At 35.0% G+C, this 17,957-nt stretch overlaps 1 protein-coding gene across 1 annotated transcript; it reads right to left on the bottom strand.

Annotated features, from left to right (window-relative positions):
• Positions 1-16,453: 16,453 nt before the first annotated feature.
• On the bottom strand, positions 16,454-17,646 carry LOC107857779 (2-hydroxyacyl-CoA lyase-like). Its single transcript, XM_047407714.1, has 2 exons — positions 17,604-17,646; positions 16,454-16,854 (listed from the first exon to the last, which is right to left on the bottom strand). Exons 1-2 carry the CDS (start codon positions 17,644-17,646, stop codon positions 16,454-16,456), a joined length of 444 nt encoding a protein of 147 aa, XP_047263670.1.
• Between the last annotated feature and the right edge of the window lie 311 nt (positions 17,647-17,957).

The raw sequence follows: 17,957 nt of genomic DNA, 5'->3' as shown, positions 1-17,957 counted from the left end.
CAATCTCAGCCGACTTAAAGATGTCTCGTGCAATGTTAGCCATTTTTTTAAATCTCAAGAACTGTCCTTGTTTTTTTGACTTTGTGGAACTCTAGTTTTTTAGGACCCTGTTCGTATGTTCTACGCTAATCACAAAATTTCCCCAGACAGTGGGGATTTCGAGACTCTTAAGCTCGGCATAAGACTTATCTTGAATGACTTTCTATTCGAGAAAGTTTTTGAAACTAAATTCTCTGGTGTAGTGCCCTTTATGAATAATAACTAGCCTGAGGACTTCGATGTGAGCTTCAAAAAAGCCAAAATGTTTTTGTCTAATTCTGAATCTATGTCATCTAGCTTTGGTCCCCTATCTCTCTGGTTCAAATATTGTATTATAGCTCATATTGTTGCCACCACTCTAATTCCTAAAAAAGGATCTCTAAGAAACATCACTTGTCGTGATGTTTTTGTGCTATACTGTCTAGTCAAGAAAATCAAAATAAATTGGGAAACCTGAATTCGCGAGTACATGCTTGAGAGCGCAAGGGAAGCAAATATTTTGGCTAGTTTGGCATATGGACTTCTTATCATCCCAATCCTCCTATACTACTACATCAATCTCTCCGCCTACCTACCTATAGAAGTCACTGCAACTTATAATTCAAGAACCTTTAGCAGCATAGGCTATGTCCTAGTGGAAGATGAATGGTGCAAAAAAGAGTCGGCTCGAGCAAAACTGAGCCTCCAAAGGTAAGTAAACCTATCTCTAACCCCTCTGTTTCTTTGATAAAGAAACTTAAAGAGTTTAAGAAGCGGTTTAAGGATATCGAGGAAGGTATCATACAACTCCAAGAGTCTAATTCCATGATCTTAGACCTTGGTAAAAGTATAAGCTCCGATATAACCATGGTCCGGCTGGGGCTTGATGGGCTCAAACAAGAAGGATACAAGTTGTTCTCTCGAGTGATCTCTTACATGGACTCCTTGAAATTCCAATTTTCTTCCTCGAATGATGATCTGGTTGTCTGCATTCAAAACTTCTACTCTTCCTTTGTCAAAAATGTTGAAAAGTTGTGTGGCAAGTTCTGTCAAAACATGCATAATACTCTTACCTATTTTCTGGTGAAACGGTGAATTATGAACTTCTCATTCAAAAGGGGGTCCTGTCCCTAATATCATTTGGTCGTAAAGATGATTTTTACTTTCTTTGACAATTTATTTGGCTATGCTTTGTAATCAACTGCCTATATGATTATGTACTACTCTGTTTGTATGTGTTGTTTATGTTTGTTGATATTCTTTTTTATTAATCCAAAAGAGGAAGAAAGACAGGAAAAAAAGCACAATAAGCACCCATCAGTTAGCAGGAACAAGTCGACTATCAACATACAAAGGTTGACTAGTAAAACATGGAACAACCAAGATGATCACAAGTCAGGGGGAGCAAATTTAATACAACCAACGTGATCACGAGTCAGGGGGAGCAATTTCAGAGTCGACTTTACTTGTATAAAAGCTAATTGATGGTTACAAAGCCAGGAGGAGAAAGCTGACAGATAGGGAAGTCAACTGATGTTTACTCATATTTGTCATTATCAAAAAGAGGGAGAATGTTAACCTCCGATGTTTATATTTTAATAATGATAAACTAACAAGTGAATCCTTGCAGGATATTAAAAGACCACTGATGAAGGAAGTCGGCACTAGAAAAGGAAGGACATCCAATCACAAAAAGATTATGGCATTTTAACAAGCATGACAGATAAATCAAATATGCTAAAAAAGGAGAATCACCATCCCTCAATCACGACAGAACGGGAGATCAAGATCAATCAAAGAATCAATTAGATTTTAAACAAAATAAAAAAGGACGTAATCATCACATAAGACATCCAGACTAAAAGGAAAGAAAGATCATGGACATATCTAATATAGACGTGATCCGAAGCCGTATATGGACATATCAAACGGCTATATTTCTCAATCAAGGAATCAATCTACTTCCTTGATTGGGAAAAAATATCTTGGATTTTCTTATGAAGAATAGCAGCCAAAGACTATAAAGAAGAAGACCAAAGACAGACACTTTTGCGCAACTTCAAGAAGAAACTTCAAAGTCTCTTAATCTTAGTCTAACAAGGCTTTGTAACTTTAGTTTACAATTGTTATATAAAGAGTATGATCGAGTCAACTTTGTAACATCAACTGAAGCTGTGTCACAAGATCTAAAGAGAAAAATAATTCTTCATAACTTGTTTCCTCTCATAGTACTCGAACCAAACTTTCAACGATCTAAAGGAAACCTGAAACCCAAGGGGGCTGGACGTAGGCACTGGATTGGTGTGCCGAACTAGGATAAATCTCTGTGTTGTTTACTTAATGTTTTATCATTTACGTGCTTAATTGTTTAAGTTTAATTTATTTGTGAAGTGATTTGCAGGTGAGTCGACTGTGAGAAGTCAGTAGTCGATTCATACAAGAAAATTTCAATTCGCTCCCCTCTTGAATTTTATCATACACATAATTTCACTTGTTTGTTATATGTTTTATATATACTTTTTGTTGTTGTTGTTTTTTATACTTGATTTGTGTCTTACGTTTTCTAAAAATAATAAAAATACTGAAAATACTGGAACTTCAAGGAACATCGGATTTTATGACCCTCCCCCAGGGATGTGCCAGGGAGAAAATGTTAATATATGGATTGTACATGGGTTGATAAACCCCCCATGGGTCCCATGTCGGGAGACTTACCTCTGTGGATGTATACGGGAATTATGCTATGACCTTGTGCATTATCATCATCATCATATAAATTGCACTTGCTTTATTGTGCTTGTATTGCCATATTGACTTGTCAGCTATCTATTTGTGCTATATTCTTGACTTATAAATGTCTAATTATTCTATCTTTCTTCATTTGAGCTTAATGATCTTGGTTATACATATTTCTCTTTTGTTCTACTTGTATCTGATATTGTGTATATTTGTATCTCTATCTGGTGTGTTATTGTATTATATGTGGATATTATAGAATTATTAGTGCAAGCGGTGTGGGCTACCATTGTGGGACATTTTCTGATTACAGGTGACGTGCCCTTAGTGTGTATTATGTATGCTTTATTTTCTTCTTTTCTTGATCAACCTGTGATACCTACTGAGTACAAGTTGACCGCACTAAATCCTACTTTACCCTTTCGATGCAGGTTCAGGTTTAGGTGCACCTCAGGCTATTTGATTTCGAGCGTCTTTAAATTACTCAAGGTAGTGGTTGGACATTCCTACGTCTGGAGTTTACCTTTATCTTTCTGTATTAGTTATGTCTTTATTAGTATTTGGAGACTAAGATTACTTCTTTATGGTTACTTTCCTATATATTCGAATCATGGATTGTATTAGAAGGTCATACACTATTAACACCTGATTTTTTGGAATGTATGATATTTGGACAAGTTCTTTCCGTATTTGTTATGATTACTTGTGTGGCTCAGCTTCGCTTTAGAAGCGCTACTTGGGGGTATTTCTATCTTTTTCTCTTTGTGTATCAGTTTGGGTGATAGGATTACTCGTTAAGGTTCGTCGTGATGAGTGTCATCATGAACCTTGGATTTTGGGTCGTGACACCACCCCACCAATAATGTTGCCTCAAGTCACGATCCATCTTAGTCACTTCCGGATTGATGGAATACCTGGAACAATGAGCCTCTTCCAAAATCAATCTAGTCTAATCACCCACTCTCAAAATACAAACTTGGCCTACAATCCCCAAAATATTATTTGAATCAAGAGAGAATTCCTTATCCTCATCACTCAATACCTTATCCTAAATCTCTCTCAACCCAATATCATCAAACTAATAAGCCCGAATCTGCTCCATCAAGGAAGACCTAGCCTCCACAAATGCCAAAATATATCCAAGTATCAAATATCAAGCCTAACCATCTGGTTAGACAAAGACTGAACCTTTAAGGCCAAAGGCCTCTCCTGGGTCAAAAGATGTGCCAAGCTACCCATGCTAATCGACTTTTGGCTCAAGGCATCCGCAACCATATTATCCTTGACAGAATGATAAAAAATAGTGATGTAATAATCCTTCTAAAGGTCAATTTAATGATGCTGCCTCATATTAAGATCTCACTGGGTGAAGAAATAGTAACGTCTATGATGATCTGAGAAAATCTAACAACGGAATCCATACAAGTAGTGCCTCCACAATTTTAAAGCAAAAATAACCGTGCACAACTCCAAATCATGGGTAGGGTAATTCCTTTAATGAGACGTACCTGTATCAACATAGAACTGGGTATGTTGTTGTTGTTATACCTGCATCAACATAGCACCTAAGTCAACACCTGAAGTATCACAAAATATGGTAAAACCTATGCCCTCCTTGGGCAAGGGCAAGATAGAAGTTGAAGCCAACAAATCCTTAATCTTTTGGAAGCTCGTCTCACAAGCATCAGACCACTGAAAAAAAATCTTCTTTTGAGTCAAATTGGTCAACGGAGTTGCAATAGATGAAAAACCCTCAACAAAACATCGATATTAACCTGCTAGACCAATAATCAAATGTTGATAGGAGAAATGGGCATATCCCAATCACGAACTATAGTAATATTGATCAGATTGACCATAATACCATCTTTGGTCACCACACAACCTAAGAAAGAAACAGAATCCAACCAAAACTAATACTTGGAGAGCTTATACTACTTCTTATCCCTCAATCTCCAAAGCACAATCTACAAGTGCTCCTCATGATAGACCTTACTCTTGGAATAAACCAAGATATCATTTATAAATACAATAACAAAAGAGTTGAAATATAGTCAAATACCCGGTTCATCAAATCCATAAACGTGGTTGGGTTATCGATCAACCTAAAGGACATACCAAGAACTCATAATGACCCAAAATACCCAGCTCATCAAATACCCACTGGCATGCCTAGATGTTACATAAGAGACCCAGATGTCACTTATGCAATACCTACATGACACATAAGTGTTGCGTACATGACCAGGCTATCACTTTAAGCAACAATCGCTTAAGTGATCCTAGTGTCGCTTATGTGACACTTCTGCTGTCAAGCCAGGTCTCTTAAGCAACCAAAGCATTGCTTTAGTGATACACCAGCTGAGTGGTGCACCAGCTAGAGATAAGTCTCTGCAAACCCCTCGAGATTCTTTTAGAATCTCAAGAACCTAAACAAACTATGTACCCTATCAAATTTGACGCTTCGGACTCAACGGAGATATAAAATTTTTTAGAATTGGCATCTCACAAAGTTGTGAGTGTATGGGTTGTGGATAGGTGTTAGGAGAGTGTGGGGGTGGTAGTCCTCTTAGGTTTGTGAGTGTATTGTTTACTACAAGGAGAGTATCCATTTTCCTATTTCTTATTTCGTATTGTTTGTACTTTACTTATTTTGTATTTCCTTGATATTTACTATTATTATTCATCGCTTATTTCTGTTGTGTTATACATCCTGTTTCGAGTTGCATTATGACCTTGCTATACTATTCTCTCTCTTGAGTTGAGGGGCTATCGGAAATAGCCTCTCTACTTCTTTGGAGGTAGCGGTATGGACTGCGTATATTTTACCCTTCCTAGGCCTCACTGTGTGGGAATATACTGGTTTGTTTTTGTTGTTGTTGTTATCTCACAAAGTTGACCCCTAAAACCTAATTTCACAACTTTATGAACAGAGATTCAAAATGAGATATAAAAGTTAGAAAACCACACCAATTATGTTACTGTTCTAAAATTGACATTCTGGATCTACTAGCATAGTTCGTTATATCATCCAATGCACAAATCAATAAATGTTGACCAAAGTAACTATAAGGCTTTTCAAGCCACCATAAACATTAAACTCGCACAAATCACAACGAAATACAATAAAAACTATGTTAATCATCCCCACACTTCAGAAATACCACAATGCAACCATGAAAAGGGGTAAAATAGTCAAATCACACAGAAATAATAATTTACAAAAATCAAGTCATTACATCCTCCACCACCAAACTCGAGATTAAATTCTTTATCCAGAATCCTATGTCCAATGGTCTTACAAGGATTTAGCTCAAATATTAAATTTTAGTGAAATCCCTTTCAATTGGGGTTCTCACCTAATTTTTTCTCCTAACATTCCTATAATTCCTTTAACCCAAAATAGTTGTAGTATTTATAGGAGTGGATTAGGATCGAATTTTAGAAGTCAATAGATATGGGAGTTGAGGAATTTTGGGGCAGATTGGGAATTTCAAACTGAGGATAAGTTTTAAGGTGGCAAAAATCATACGAAGTAGTATTGATTGAGAATTTTTTGAAATGGAAACCCTAAAACAAATGGATAACTATTGAAAAACAACCTAGAAGCTTCATATCGTACCATATCATGTGTAAGGCATACCTATCTTGTACAAATAGAAATGAAACAGAGAGAAATCGATGGAAAACAAAAGCAGTAGTGTTGGGTTGATAAGGTTATTGGGTTAATTTTGCGGGTTGTTGGGGTTTGTTCGGTTATTGTTTTGGTTGATGATAATGTTGTTGGTGTCAGTATTGTTTGCGTTTGGTTAAGTAGAGAAGATGGAGTATAATGGGTGAACAGTGTGGGCCTTTGTTTTGGAGGGGAGAGGGCGGTTCAGGCGGACTAGTTGGGTCCTGGGCAGCTGGGCTGCTGTTTTGTTAAGCAGAAAAGGGGGAAAGGGGATTGGGCTGGGATGGTTGCTGATTTGGGTCGGGTGGCTGGCCCGATGAAAAAGCTGAGCAGCTGGATTGTTGTGTTGTTAAGGGTTGAATTAGGAGAGTTTTAGGGTTATTTAAAAGATAACCCCAATTGGATTAGGGTTTAGCTATCTCATTTATTTATTTTTCCAAATTGAAAATCAATTGGCCCAATTGCATTTGCAATTGTTGCCATTTTGATTTCAATTGTAGTCAAATATAAGTTTGGCTAAATTAGATTGCAATTCCACACGAATTAATACCCTATTTAATCCTGGGCATCTTGATTTACAAAAATCAAAAAAATATTTCTCAAGTAGATTATTTTTGAATAATAATTATCTTTATCAAGGTTTTTACTCATTTAAATTTATTTTTGAGATAACCCTTGATTAAAATTTAATTTTTAGTAAAATAATTTTTTAATACAATTATACGATCTCATATATATGAATACGACAATATCTAATTGCTACTTAAAATGACAATTACCTAGATAAATATTTTGAAAGTTTTTATTCGGATAAAATAAATGTTGTTATTTTATTTAAGACCGAAGAAACGTATGATTAAATTTAGTCTTGAAGGACAAAAATTAGGTGCCAACAGCATGAATGATCCAATCCAATTTAATTCAAAAGCTAAACTAAAATCAATTCAACCAAAATCGAATCCAAAACTAAATATTCAAACCAAATCAAAATAAAACCAGATTGATACACAGTTCAAAGACCCTTAGTATTTTTGGTTATTTCTTACAAAATAAATGAAAATCAATGAGTTCGTTTCTTTTTCTACCTCGAAAATAATTTTTCTTCTTTTAATATCAATTCTTCTTACAAAAAGATGGAATAGATGAAAATCCGTAGTACAATCAATAGTGGCGAAGCCAGAATTTTCATTAAGGAGTATTAAAATATTAAAAAATAAATTTATGAAGAAGTTAAGAAGTGTCAATATGTAATATATACAAATAAGAAATTTGTTTTACCTAGTTACACAATATAATTTTTTAATAAAGGGATATCAAATTGACATCCCAAGTACATGTGGCTTCACCATTGATAATTAGAGTCAGATTCAGAATTAGAAAACTGTATTTGTCATTGTTTTACTTTTACCTATGCAATACAAGATGGACATGCACGGGCCTAATATTTGACTGCAGCAGTAGTGTAAATGTAATGTAATCATGTGATACCAAACAGTATCTAAGAAGGCTCAAACAGTCCACAAATTCACAAAAACAGCCCACACGAACAAGACATCAAACGGCAACAACAACAAAGGGATAAATAACTTGTCACAAAGAGAACTCATTAGGTAGCAACTAAAGAGTGTATCAAACTCTAAAACCTCTACGAAACAAGTTAACAAGAATCAAGTTCTTACGGTGACCGCCAAGGGAATCAACTCACCTCAAGATCCACCGTTTCCAACCAAAGAACAATATTGGCTTTTTCAAGCCCTAAACTACAATGGCTAATCCAATCCCTAACTAAAAACTACACTAAGGTGGTATACTCTCAAGAGAGAGGATTTTCAATGTTTCATACATTCATCATTCATAAACAACTAATGAGAGAAGACCTAAAAAGTCCTACTTATTGTATATTACAAAAGAAGATAAAAAGACCACTTTGCCCTTAATGAGAGGGGCTGCCATGGTGTGTAAATATACCATGTGCAATGTCAAAAATACCCTTAATGAAGGGGTGGCCAAGGTGTGTCCGGCTTGAATGAATGGCGCCTCTTCAATGCTCTCAAAATTGAGATTAATTTATACTTCAAGGCTTGTGGTTCTCGGGTTAACAACAATGTAAGCATCCAAGCCACCTTTCACACGTGGGATTGCTTTAAGTCATGCTCAAAATGGGCCTTCCTGGTATATCCTTATGCTCTCGGGGTGACCAATTCTTGAGCCTTTAGGTGTTGGCCTCCAAAGATGTTATCGAAAGCTAAGGCGACCATTTGACTTGTATCATTCCCCCCTCCTTGAAAATGATTCGATCTCGAATCCATACCTTGCAAAACAAGAGTAAAGACAAACAAGCACAACTTTCTTTTGGCATGAGAGTTAGAGTTATCACAATAATAAACATCACCATGCCAAGGCGGAACATACTTGAAATATAACCATGAATCTGTTGTGTTAGTCATAAAAAACTTAGCAAAAACATTATAAAGGGAATGGTTATGACAAGTATCAAGAGATAAAGAAACTACAAAGGACTCAATAGAATCCCAAAGTCCCAAAGGTAAGGCTACCCGTAACGTAGGGACCATAAAGTACAATTGTTTCATTAACCCTTCAAGTGACCTCATCAAATGTGGTGCCACTATTGGTCTTAAAGTCCACCAAACACGCATAGCATAGTCATTAGAACAAGTGGACCAACCAAAAAGTTTTCTACCTTTACATAATACAAATCCAAAACTAGCATAGATGTCATCATAGGCAAGAGGTAGTATAGGAAAGAACCAAGTGTAAAGGTATACACGGGTGAAGATAAAACATTTAAGCACATACACATTTGTTCCTTCAAGTAAATAGGCAAATTTGCATCCTCAAGTTCGTATTCATGCAATGTAAGCACAAGTGTGTCAAGCAAGGATGCAAATTTAGAAATATTACCCCAAGGAGTCAATGACACCTTTGCCCTCAAGTTTTCAAGAAGGACTACACATTCTTTACTCTTAAGAGTACTCTCATCTTTCAAAAAGAGATTTTCATCTTTAAGAGGAATGTTGTCACACCATAGTGGATTAGAATATCGGCTATAGACTTCAAAGCAATTTATACCATCATTTTATCCACTAGGTTCCTTAGGAGTGTGTATATCATCTTCAAACAAGACATTATACCTAAAGAGAGCATGATCTATCTCACAGGCAGATTTGGAACTATCAAATTCCTCACTCTCTAAAAGATCAATATCAAGTTTTAAAGAGGTTTCAAGTATAATATTATCCCAAGAATGGCTCTTGGGTTCACTCCCATTTTGTTGACCAACATTTTCAAGTATTTTACTCACTTGAGTTCTATTAATCACATCACACACATAATCAAGTGGTGGATAAGTTTCACAAATAAGTTGGTCAACACAATTTTCACACGACAATAAACTTTTATTCAATGCAATAGCTTCAACACTAGGAGGACACAAGTCAATCTTACAAGAAGAGTCAACTCGGTCATCTATAGGATCAACTAGCGTATCCACTCGCACAACATGTACATTATCCACAAGTGCCAAAGAATTAATATACTCACATGTAAGTAGGCTATTACTCATACTCAATGGCTTATTAGCCACATGACCATCATTCACATGCACCAAAGTGTAAGAGTTAGCTATTTTACCTTGACATTCATGAGTATGTTTGTCTTTACCTTGGTGTGAAAGTCCGTCACAAGCTTGGGCAGTAACTTCCTTCGGGAAGCTCTCATCACAAGTTGTTTGGACAATTGGATTTAGAGGGAAGAGTTTGGGTAACAATTGGCGTATAATTTTAATGTGTCATTGCATATCTCCAAGATCGCCATTGATGCGATCACACGTAGCCTTGAAATTATGGGCAGCCATGGTACCTAACAAAAAAAAAAGAAAGACAACAATAAACAAAAGAAAACAAACAATATTAGTATTAAAAGCTCCTCACCAACACTCATATACACTCACCTTTGTGATTCTCACAATTGGAGCAAAGAATATTGAAATTTGCTTATACTCCGGTAGTCAATAAGATGTCAATCCTACTTGGTGGCCAGAATGGATTCTTGTTTTGATTGACTCAAGAAACAAAACAAAATTCACTTACGAACTTGAAACAAAGAAATTACTATGAGTTACAAATGGGAAAAGCACACAAATAACGACGGCACGAAAGAAACGTATTCAAACACTAATTTACAACTTAGTAGGTATTTACTAGTTGCAAATTAGTATAAGAATAAAAAAATGAAACTAAGAATCAACAACAATAAACTAAGAATCTATTGTACAAAAATTGGTGATGTGGCGGTCTAGAATTGGTTGTGATTTTTAAAAGGTTCTTATTTTTCCAACTTTGAAATTTTGGTTCAATTTTCAATTCTTGAAGAAGTGTATTTCGGCCTTGGAGAAGAAAAATATCAAGATTGGAGAATTTTTTCACATTCAAAAAGGTTTAACTTGTCTTACACCTTTTTGAAGGGTTGGTGGCCTCCTTTCCTCCTTTGGACACCTAGAAAAGTGTTCTTTCCTTCTTTTGGTACCAAGTCTTTTGTAGATCTTTTTGTCCCCCTTCCCTTTTGGTAGGTCTTTGGGATTTGTTTTCAAGACTAACAAAGGCGTCACTTCTTTCTACTTGGCTTTTGGATCAAACAACACTATTGAAGAGCTTTTTTGCAACTAGACATGAAGATGGTCTAGAACAACAAGAACTTTCAATATAAGTTTGAAAACCTAGCCTCATGTTGAACCTCCAACAATCAACAACACCTTTTTCAAGCTTCAAAACCACAACAAAATACCAACAACATGATCTCAAACCACACCTTCAATTTTTGTTTCACACAACAACACCAACAATGTTCAAGTTCTTGAAACTATAACAACAATACCAAGAACAATGTTCAAGCTCAACTTGGATCGAGACTCAAGGGTGTTAGTGAAGACAAAACTAACACTTAGAAACAACTAAGACAAGAAAAACACACCTATATCTAGAAAAAAATCTCATTCAAAACAACAACAACAACAACAAGAACACAATTTCGGCCTAGAACACAAAAAATGGATAGATTTGCCTCTTTTTGATTTTTCAGTTTTCAAACACTTTTTTTTTATTTTTAAGTTTATGATCCCAAGATTGATCTTGTGGTAAAAATATCAAGTATTGATATAATATCAAATGATACCAAATGGTATCTAAGAAGGCTCAAACGGTCCATAAATTCACAAAAACAGCCCACACGAACAAGACATCAAATGGCAATAACAATAAAGACTAACTTAAAATACACAGGGATAAATAACTTGACACAAAGAGAACTCATTAGGTAGAAACTAAAGAGTGTATCAAACTCTAAAACCTCTACAAAACAAGTTAACAAGCACCAAGTTCTTACGGTGATTGCCAAGGGAATCAACTCACCTCAAGATCCACCGTTTCCAACCAAAGAATAATATTGGCTTTTCCAAGCCCTAAACTACAATGGCTAATCCAAGCCCTAACAAAGAACTACACTAAGGTGGTCTACTCTCAAGAAAGAGAATTTTCAATGTTTCATACATTCATCATTCATAAACAACTAATGAGAGAAGACCTAAAAAGTCCTACTTATAGTATATTACAAAACAAGACAAAAAGACCACTTTGCCCTTAATGAGAGGGGCTGCCTTGGTATGTAAATACACCATGTACAATGTCAAAAATACCCTTAATGAAGGGGTGGCCAAGGTGTGTTGGACTTGAATAAATGGAGCCTCTTTAATGCTCTCAAAATCGAGGATGATTTATACTTCAAGGCCTGTGGTTCTCGGGTTAACAACAATGTAAGCATCCAAGCCACCTTCCACACTCGGGATTGCTTTAAGTCATGCTCAAAACGGGTCTTCCTTGCATATCCTTATTCTCTCAGGGTGACCAAGTCTTGAGCCTTTAGGTGTTGGCCTCCAAAGATGTCATCAAAAGCTAAGGCGGCCATTTGACTTGTATCATCATGTAAAACTAACATATAATCATTCCTGCATCTAGCTATCTTTCATTCTCTTGGTGTACTCCCTTTATCAAATTCTTAAGTTCAAAATTATTAAAATAAAAAAGTTTTTAACTATGTCTATGAAAGAAAGCTAGTATGTTTTTTTCAAGTACAATAAATAGCCTTTGAGTAGTTTATATAAACTTTGTTGAAGTATAACATTGAAGTTTATACAATCAGGACCACATATATATATATATATATATATATATATATATATATATATATTTATCTGAAATAAGGTGTCTAAGATGCTCAGAAAAAGGACATTTTGAACAATTTTCAATTGAAAAATAGAATACCAGAGCTCAATATTAATAGAGTAACACAATTACAACAGAAAGATGACAAATCAAACAGCACGTCTGATAAACACATGAAAATTTTATGTACCTTGCAGGGGTTAGTGACCTCTTCCAGGATGCTGGTTCAGTCCGCTTGCAGTTAAGGAAATATAGCAACATACGGGTTCTATCTTCCTTCTTATGAAGTTCCAATGAGGATTTTTTATATGCTTTCTATGCAGACAAGTAAATATAAGCACTGCCATCAATGATTTTTGGCATAAGCGAGTAACAAATAGAAGTAAATCATTTCTCACTATTCATATATATCAATAATTGAAATACAGAAGAATTCGTGAAAAGTACAACCGATGTGCGTTAGAGCAACATACATGATCAATCGATTGAATTTACTAATGCTCTATAATAAGAGCCTAAAGAATTTGACACCCCTACAATATCTTACTTCCATATGATCTCAAAGCAAGAGAAGCTGTAGTAATAAGCTTTTGTTACTCATCAAATCAGAAATAGATTCCAAATGACTTTCCAAAAATTACAATGCTCTACAAAGATTGACACGATTGAACTAACAATTTCATTATCTCTTCAATTCCTATCTTAATACTCACCAAATGAACTGTTTCTTCTCAAACGGGATGTACCTCCTCTACCGTTGTTGTGAACCAAAGACTCATCATTTCTTCTACCAACAACTGAGTCGCTTACATATCTACAGCTCAAAGCTCTATTGATCTCTTTTGACTTAGGTTCAACCTCATTACCCTCTTCACGAAATTCAGACTGTTGATCATTTCTAGCCATTAAATCCATCAAATTGCTTCACAACCCCAAGTCAGAGTAAATCCTCGGTGAATTCCTCAGTGGAGTTGCAAGTTTAGCATCACCACTATCCAAATCTCTTAGTTTACTACTTTTTTTCTTCAAGTTCAACTGGCTAGTTCTCGACTCCACAGGTCATCCCATAGTCTCAACCATCATATAAGTATTTGTAAAAACCATTCCAAGTATGTAAAGGCACCAACTTACTCAACCCACTCAAACATTCAGCCACCTCATTCATTGTTGGCCTCCTCTCCCTACATGGCCTCACACATTTTGCATCCACAACTGCCAATTGCTAAGGTTTGGTCTACTATATAACTTAGTCATTACAAATAGCAATTTTCCTAATATTAAGAGACATCCGTGGAGAAAATCAATATATTGATCTCATATCCTAGCAGTCCCCTATTCAATTTTTCTTCATCTTAATTTTAATTTCTACACAACGTAAATTATCAATTATGATATATGTATAATCAAAACAATCTTCTTAGAAAATAAGAGAACCAAGTATTTCTAACTCAATTTTTCGATATAAAAGGGACATACATGTCAAGTTGGAAGGAACAATTAACTATCTAATTAATTGAAAACTCATACCATAATCATCATATAATTATTAACTATGAAGAAAAAAATAAAAGCATCAATGCAATTGTTAAAATGGAAAAAGAAGATCCAACATTCACCAAAAAATAGAAGCACATAGAAGAACCATAACCATAGGAAAATGGAAACAAAAGAGGAGACTTAACCCACAACAACTCATCCATACATCCCACAATGAGACGATGTAATTAAATTGAGGAGAATACCTCAAGAGTAGAACAACGTGTATAGGCACTTAAAATCCAATAATATTTGTTGCTCGTCAAAATTTATTAAAGTTACTGAAATCAAAGAAAACCATCAAGCTATACCAAATAGAACTGAGATTTTCAACAGTCAAGCGTCGTTTGTCATACTTTAACAAACAACTTTGTTGTAGTCTTCGTTCATTTTTCCCCTTGAACTCAAAATAACACTACACTTGAAGATCAACTAAATAGTAAATACCCCTAATTTCAAAATTTTCATTTGAATTCCAATAAGATACATGTTGATATCATTAAGCAAAGAAAGGGATACTTTAGATAAAAAAATTCCCGCACCATTGCAAAAGTTCCTAATTTTTTTCATCTTTCTGATAAATTTATCAGTTGTTTTGAATTAACAAGGCAGAATAGCTGTCAAGATAGTTCTTTCTATTTTCAGTTTTGATTTTTTATTCCTCTTTTGGGTGGTCAAGTTGTACTGCTAAACTAATTATTCATACAATGAAATTGAGACATAGTTGATTGGTTGATACTTCTAGACTTGTACATGATAATTTCAATTCTTTACAAGTCGAATTTAGAAGAAGCACAGGGGATAATTTAATTCATAATCTTCTATAACTGTAACTTAATGATATGCAATTGAAACATTAATTGTTTAGCTCCATATAATCTCTACTCCAAAGATTCATAATATCACTCTATTACGAACTTATTTTCACCACCACGCAGTTATTAGGCTACTACTACATTATGTAAAGGAGAAATTATGCTAGATAAAGTATCATCTACTCACTGTCACAGAAGCATCTCGACCTAATTGTGCAAGTTGCACCCAAGGCTTTGCTGATTTGGAAGAAAACGTCTAGCAGCAAGATTTTTGGTGGTTGATTTAGCTTCCCAGCAAAGCTTAAAGCTTTAAAGACTTTGCTTGGTCATTTTGGATCCCTGTCAAGTAGAGGTCTCAAAATGATATATTTGTTGTTTGATTCATGAAGAAAATACAATCAGCAAATACATCAGCGGGCCCTAATCTCAACAATAGGTAGACTGGTGAAAAATAAAAATACGCTTTGGCAACCATTGCAGAAGATGAGAGTGATAAGTCTCTATATAAGTAGGCCATTACTTGTCTATAATGCAATTGTCAGTCGAGCATATCACAAATAAAATGTTATTTCTTCTTCCAATTTGAAGGAATATGTTTGATTTCATTTCCCTTTCTGAAAATTGAAGTTGGTGGAAGAATGACTATTTTGGGGCTACCCAACTATAGGAAGACTAAGTGTGATACAATAAGTGACAGTTTTCTATGACTAACCAATTTTAGATAATACAGGAAAAAACTACATATTATCTTAATATTAAAAAGTTGAAGCTCTAAGCATATTATCAATTACTTTGATATGTCTGCCTGGATATATTTGAGCAAAGGTTTGTTTTGGAATCACTATGTCATATTGAAAGATGTGTAATAATCTACGAAGATAATTTTGATTGTTGTTCATAGAAAAAACATGTGGTTATTCTTATCACGTGTACACTACAAAGCATCAAAAACTTCAAATTTAAGTTTTATTTATATCGACACTGTTATTTCATATCAATTAGAATAATTTAGGTAAACAATATATTAACTTGGGAGTAGCGATTTTAAGAAATTAGCAAGGGTCCTGAAGACATAACAATCATTTATGTCTAAAAGAAGAGACAACTGATCTTTACTAAATATCAACGTAGAATATGTAAATCACCTAACATATCTGATTGACTCCTTTTCAGTGAGAGAGGACATGAGACTAACCTGCGAACTTGAGGGGCTGCAAATTAAAAAATATACATTGAGATGGCGATCAAGAAAATAGTAACATTACAATGGATCCTTTAGTGTATAGTATATAGTCATTGTCAAGTAAGTTAGTCTAAGTTCCACTTATTTAATATGCACATGATGTTGTTAGGTGCACTCTAAGTTCTCTATGCGTGTCTTGGATCATAATGATGAAATTAATACTCTTCAAGGTGATGTGAACTGGTAAGTTCCTACATCAAAAGACGTTAAGAAATAAAGGACAAGAAACCTCAAATTCCATGGCATTGAAGCCAAATCCAAAGTCCCCTTCCACAACAACTACAAGTCTTTCAGGTGAGGCAATAGCAACTGCAATGTAGTACCCGAGACCAACTCCTATTTTCCCCCACGTCCCAGCATCCAACCAGGTTCTTGGTTCTGTCTGAACTAATACTGTTCGCCCCACATCCATAGTATTAAGACCTTCAGAGACAATAACTGGAGCAGGACTGCCCATTTGTAGTATTACATCTCTAATAATTCTCATTAGTGTCATAAAAGTAAAAGGCACAACATCATTTGCAAGTTGTGCTTCTATTTTCGAAACATTTTCCTTGCTCTTCTTTTTTAATACCTCAACGCAAGGATAAGACTTCCCTACAAAAAAGGGCCATCCTCAATATCCTTATGTATCATCTCAACAACCTTAGTAACATCACCAACTATCCCTAAACGCGGTTTCCTAAGCTCAATCTTCTCTTTATCTACATCAACTAAGATAAACTTGACATCCTTAGACCACTTCGGTGGCTCTCCAAAATAGTAGTGAGCATTCATTCAAACAAAAATAGTAGATTTTTGTAGATCAAGTCAGTAGTAAGATTTTTCAACAAAATTCAAGATTGACCCAATTCTTGAAACCACTTCACTTCTTCAACATTGGATCACCAAAAGAGATATAAAAACTTTTTCAACAAAATTCAAGTTTGATTCAATTCTTGAAACTATTTCACTTCTTCAACACAGTATCACTAAAAGGGGAAAAAGATAACACTATTTCAATAAAATTCAAGATTAATTCAATTCTTGAAACTACTTCACTTTTACAACAGAATATTGCCAAATGGAAAAAAAAACATTGTTTCAACAACATTCAAGAAGATAGTTAGGTGTTTTGGTTGCGGAAACTTAAAGTGTTGGGCGCCAATACGTGTGTTTGAACTTCACAAATACCCACGATCCCTAAATTCTGGGTCCGCCACCGATTACATAACCAATGATTTTCTCAAAGTATTTTTTTGTAGCTTAATTAAAGCTTTAAAAATTAAAAAAAAAAATAAGAAGAATTTGATAATACATAAGCAACTTGTAGCTGATATAACTGAAGAAGTTACAACAAACAATACCAATCTGGTAAAAATCCTCCAGTCCATCTTTGAACTTCCCCATTACCAAGCATAAAAGCATGCATGAACATCACCAATTAGGGACAGAAGAGTCAGAGAAACATGTAGGTCTAGAATAGAAAAAATCTTGTACTTTCTAGAGTAGTTAGCCAATGACATTGTTGAAGATCATCTATAGATGATGGCATGCCAAAAAAATTAAAAGAAAATACACTCTTATTTCCTATGTAAAGAACTCTGAAATGCCGATGTTGTTCCCGACATAGAACTTTGGTACCATCAATAACACACTTATTTCTGGTACCTCCGACATGCCCTATTGTTCTTCAAGTTGGAAGAGGGGGAAAATGGAAG

The sequence above is a fragment of the Capsicum annuum genome, chromosome 2 (assembly GCF_002878395.1).
Source record: "Capsicum annuum cultivar UCD-10X-F1 chromosome 2, UCD10Xv1.1, whole genome shotgun sequence".
Classification (NCBI taxonomy): domain Eukaryota; kingdom Viridiplantae; phylum Streptophyta; class Magnoliopsida; order Solanales; family Solanaceae; genus Capsicum; species Capsicum annuum.
The sequence above is the reverse complement of the archived record's forward strand: the minus strand, read 5'-3'. Positions and strand labels throughout refer to the sequence as shown.

Coding starts and splice junctions, on each gene's coding strand:
- LOC107857779 (XM_047407714.1), bottom strand. CDS start 17,646: ATGGGGAAGTTCAAAGATGGACTGGAGGATTTTTACCAGATTG. Junction 16,855..17,603: donor GGAGGATTTTTACCAGATTG/GTATTGTTTGTT, acceptor CCTTTTTTGTAG/GGAAGTCTTATCCTTGCGTT.